Raw genomic sequence first — 5,038 nt, 5'->3', positions numbered from 1 at the left:
AAAAAAAAAAAAAAAAAAACAACAACAACAAAAAAAAAACCCAAACAGGGCTAGAGAAATGGCTCAGAGGTTAAGAGCACTGGCTGTTCTTTTAGAGGTCCCGAGTTCAAGACCCAGCAAACACATGGTGGCTCACAACCATCTGTAATGAGATCTGATGCCCACTTCTAGTGTGCAGTATACAGAATACTGTATGCTTAATAAATAAAAATCCTTAAAAAAACAAATAAACAAAAATTCTAAGATAGGGTCTTTCTAGTATCTCTGTCCTGGAACTTACTATATAGATTAGATTAGCCTTGAACTCAGAGATCTACTGGCCTCTGCTTCCCACAAGCGGAGATTAAAGGTGTGGACCAGTATACCTGCTCAAAGATTGTTTTTGGTTGTTGTTTGGCTTTTAAAGGGGGCTGATTGGCAACAGCTGGATTTGGAGGCCAACCTGGACTATATAATGAGACCTCAAAGCAAAACAGGGCTGGGGAGATGGTTCAATACATAAAACCACTTGTCACCAAGCCTGATTCCAATCCAGACTCACATGGTGAAGGGAGAGAACCAAAAACACACTGTCCTCTGGTGTCTACACTTACACCATAGTATGCCCATGCACACGCGTGCAAAATAAACAATACAAATTAAGAACGAAAAACTTTCCTGATGTCCTGACACTGTGACCTATGTGCTCCTGTGGGGCAGCAATTAACTGCTACAGCACTTCAAGTGTTAGAGTTCTGCATCCTTTCAGACAAAGCAATTCTTCAGCACAAGCTTGTTTATCGTGTATTTCCAAGGCCGTCTAGCTTAAAGTACTGAGCTTGGCAAGTATTTGTGGAATCTACACTTTTTTGTATTCCATGCTCCCCCTCCCTTCACCCAGTTCCAAGGCTAGCACTCGACGACTTTCTATGAACTAGGAGAACAAAAGGAGGAGAAAAACTCCTTTCTGACATCTGACTTCCGCTCACAAGGAAGTGGTTGTGGCCACAGCAATGTAGCTCAATGGCAGAGCAAGTGCCTAGCAAGTAAGAGGTCCTGGATTTGACACCTTTCTGCCCCAGGGCTGGAGAGGTCAGCAGGGCTAGCTCAGCAGACAGAGGCATTTGCTGTGTTTGGTTCCCCAGAATCCACACACTGGAAGAACTGACTCCTCAAGTTACCTTGTAAACTCCACACACACCATGATATTCCAATCCCAATAATTGAATATTTAAAAAATTCTAGAGCCAAGCCAGACAGTGGTGGCACACACCTTTAATCCCAGCGTTTGGGAGGCAGAGGTGGGCAGATCTCACTGAGTTCAGGGCCAGCCTGGTCTACAAAGAGAGTTTCAGGGACAGCCAGGACTATTACACAGAGAAACCCTGTCTCGAAAAACAACAAAAATTCCTAGGGCCAGATGTGGCGGCACATGCCTTTAATCCCAGCACTAAATAGGCAGGAACAGGTGGATCTTTGTGAGTTTGAGGCCAGCCTGATCAACACAGTGAGTTCCAGGACATCCAGGAGCTACATAGGGACTCTGTGTCAAACAAAACAAAAACTAGTAATTTCAAATAACTGTGAGGGATATGGTCACTTTTGAAGTATGTCATGTATAATCTGAAGAAGTCTACAGATTTGTTCCTCAAGGACATCAAGGAATTTACAAAACTGAAGTCGGGTCCTTTTCTGGGGTAGAAATAAAAAAACTGCCAGCCAGGCCAGGCGGTGGTGGTGCATGCCTTTAATCCCAGCATTTGGGAAGCAGAGGCAGGAGTTCGAGGCCAGCCTGGTCTACAAGAGCTGGTTCTAGCCGGGCGGTGGCGGCGCACGCCTTTAATCCCAGCACTTGGGAGGCAGAGGCAGGCGGATCTCTGTGAGTTTGAGACCAGCCTGGTCTACAGAGCTAGTTCCAGGACAGGCTCCAAAACCACAGAGAAACCCTGTCTTGAAAAACCAAAAAAAAAAAAAAAAGAGCTGATTCTAGGAAAGGCTCCAAAGCTACAGAGAAACCCTGTCTCAAAAAATAAAACAAAACAAAACTACAAAACACTGCCAGTCAATCACTTTACTCTACAGCTAATTGTTAAGTATGGGTCCCGGTCAGGGCTGAGGGTGAACAAAGGATGGGTCTCCTATTAGTGCCCATTCCCTAGTACCCCAATTCCCCAGGCATATAAACAAAACCCCAAGTAATAGGGTGCATCCAGGAGACTAGCCAACATTTTTGTAACACCATGTAATCTTGGCTGGTTTGGAACTTGCAATGTAGACTAGGTTAACCTCAAAAAAATCAGAGAACCCGACTCCTGAGTGCTGGGGTTGAAGGTGTAGGCCAACTTGAAGTAAATCATCTCTGCATTGGAAGCACAGAGGGGAAGGAAGGCTTCTCCTGGGTACTCAGGACCAGCCAGGACAGGTGGTATAGACACAGAGACAGGCTCTTTATAAAAAACCAAGAGAACCCTGGGATGAACTTTATTGCTGAGGGGCGCAGCTCTCCCTCACTGCACCTTGGTCTCTCCAGTGGTCCAAAGCCCCTCCACAGGATAACACAGTGCTTAGGCTCTGCTGGGTCTCCACCCTACCCCAGCCCGGCCCTTCCCACTCCCACCCACCCTATTGCACATCATTATGTAAACAAGGCTTCAGGCATGGCCTGGAACAGGATTGAGGCAGATTGATGTGTAAACGGATTTGGGACCAGGAACTAGAGCCAGTCCCCCAGCTCACCTCGTGTTGAGGCCACAGCCATGTCTGAAAAGGCAGGAGGCCGGTCCCAAACTCTGGCTCAGATTATACAGCAGTCAGGTGGTTCAGTTCCCTCCTCCACCCACCCTCTCAGATTCCCGGTCCTGAGGTCCAACCACCCTGGCTTGCCTCCAGGACTAGGCAGTGTCCAGTTTTCTCCTTCTCAACCCCTAGCAGGAGGTCACTGGTGCTGTTTCTTCCTGGAAGCCCGGGGAAAACCAGAGACAGGCAAGGGTAGCCTGTCCAGCCCTGGAAAAGAGAAGGCAAGCTGTCAAAAGTGGACATGGGTCTCTCCTCAGAGGTGAGGCAATCAGGGCATACACGGGGTAAACGAGACAGGTGATCTACAAATAAGTAGTGCACTCTCCCCTGCTGGGGTCTCTTCCCTGCCGGGGCTACCCTCGGTTCTGAATGAACTTCCCCAGCCCAGACGTCTCACCCTCTTACCAAAGGCTCGGATCAGCTCTGCTCTCACAGCCGCAGTGAAGGTCTTCACCAGACAGAGTGTGGTGAGGCCAGCAAAGGCTGCATTATAAAGGAACACGATGTAGAAATTGCCCAGCCAGTTGAAGCGTCCAAAGTCACCCAGCAGGTCAAAGCGAGTCAGCCCTGAAGTACAAAATTTATAATGAGAAAGGGGAATCCCCCAAAACCTCTCCTCAAAGGAGCCCAACTTTCTGCTGCCCCCTGGTGGCCAAATCTGAACATCACATCGTCTAGCATGTCTGTGTATGTATTATTACTCTCAAGCCCATTCCCAGGCCAGTTCAGGACTATTAAATGCATCAGCAGCTAAATTTGCTCCTATTCCTCCTTCCAGAGACTCGAATCTTTTCCTTCAGCTGGACCACCTCTAGCCTCGGGGACTCTAGGAGTTCCCAGTATGGCAAGTGCTTCGAATCTAAGAATCTACAAGTTTGCTATTAAGTTTTCAGTAGTGTACAGTTTAGCAGCTAAGAAAGACTAAGCTGACTGAAAACTGTCATCACGCTGTTTTGTTTTGTTTTGAGACAGGGTTTCTCTGTGTAACAGCTCTAGCTGTCCTGGAACTAGCTCTTGTAGACCAGGCTGGCCTCAAACTCACAGAAATCCACCTGCCTCTGCCTCCCAAGTTCTGGGATTAAAGGTGTGTGCCACCATCACCCAGTTTGTTTTGTTTTTTCAATTCCACTTCTAGATAGCTGGGTGATCACAGCAAGTTCCTTAAATGTTCTGGGCCTCAATTTCTCAATTTTAAAACAGAGAAAACAGGGCTGGAGAGATGGCTCAGAGGTTAAGAGCACTGGCTGCTCTTCCAGAGGTCCTGAGTTCAATTCCCAGCAACCATATGGTGGCTCACAACCATCTGTACTGAGATCTGGCGCCCTCCTCTGGCGTGCGGGCATACATGGAGGCAGAATGTTGTATACGTAATAAATAAATAAATCTTTTAAAAAAAAACAGAGAAAACAAGGGGGCTATAACAGTTATGGCAAACACACATTTACTTGTTTGTCTTAGGCACTGTTACAATCTCCCACGACCCTTCTTTCCCTCCGTTGAGACAGTCTTCTGTGTTCCAGCCAGGCTGCATCATATGGCTGAGGATGAGTAAGAACTTGTGATTCCCCCGCCTCGAGACAGGGTTTCTCTGTGTAACAGCTCTGGCTGTACTGGAACTCGATCTGTAGACCAGGCTGGTCTCGAAATCAGAGATCTGCTTGCCTCTGCCTCCCAAGTGCTGGGATTAAAGGTGTGCACTACCATAGTCTGGCTCCTGCCCTCTTCTAGCCTCTTCTGGAGCCAAACACAGAAATGGTGCAGATAAACATGCACATAAAACAAAGGAAACCAAAAAACGGACACCAAAAGCTAAGTACAAGCCTTTATGAAGCTACACTGTTTCCATCTATATGTGGGATAGCAGATCTTCACGGGTGTTTGTGGAAATTAGGGGGCATATCTAATTACAGAACATTTTTCCTTTCTCTGTGTGTCCCTCTGTGTGCATGGGTGTGTGAGTGCCTATATGCAGAGGTCGAAGACAACTTGAAAGAGTTGGTTCTCTCCTCCCTTGTGGGTTCCAGGGAGTGATCTCCAATCAACAGGCTTGATGGTGGCAACTGCCTTTACCAAGTCATCCCTGAATACCTTTTCTGAGTACACACTCAGAGAGAGAGAGAGAGAGAGAAAGAGAGAGAGAGAGAGAAAGAAAGAAAGAGAGGGGGCTGGAGAGATGGCTCAGTGGTTAAGAGCATTGCTTGCTCTTCCAAAGGTCCTGAGTTCAATTCCCGGCAACCACATGGTGGCTCACAACCATCTGTAA

The 5,038-nt window shown here is 47.3% G+C and overlaps 1 protein-coding gene across 1 annotated transcript in view; it reads right to left on the bottom strand.

The window, feature by feature from the left end:
• Nucleotides 1-2,430: 2,430 nt before the first annotated feature.
• The window catches only part of Lmbr1l (limb development membrane protein 1 like), a 15,194-nt gene continuing 12,586 nt past the window's right edge, over nt 2,431-5,038 (bottom strand). The window contains exons 16-17 of the mRNA XM_005353938.3: nt 3,181-3,342; nt 2,431-2,982 (exon numbers count right to left, since the gene is read on the bottom strand). Of these exons, the coding sequence (XP_005353995.1) occupies nt 2,915-2,982; nt 3,181-3,342 (230 nt within the window). The 3' untranslated portion in view covers nt 2,431-2,914. The remainder of the gene's footprint in view (nt 2,983-3,180; nt 3,343-5,038) is intronic.

This window comes from Microtus ochrogaster, chromosome 15, assembly GCF_000317375.1.
Source record: "Microtus ochrogaster isolate Prairie Vole_2 chromosome 15, MicOch1.0, whole genome shotgun sequence".
In the NCBI taxonomy this organism is placed as follows: Eukaryota; Metazoa; Chordata; class Mammalia; order Rodentia; family Cricetidae; genus Microtus; species Microtus ochrogaster.
Note: the sequence above shows the minus strand (reverse complement) of the source record. Positions and strands in the feature narration are given on the sequence as shown.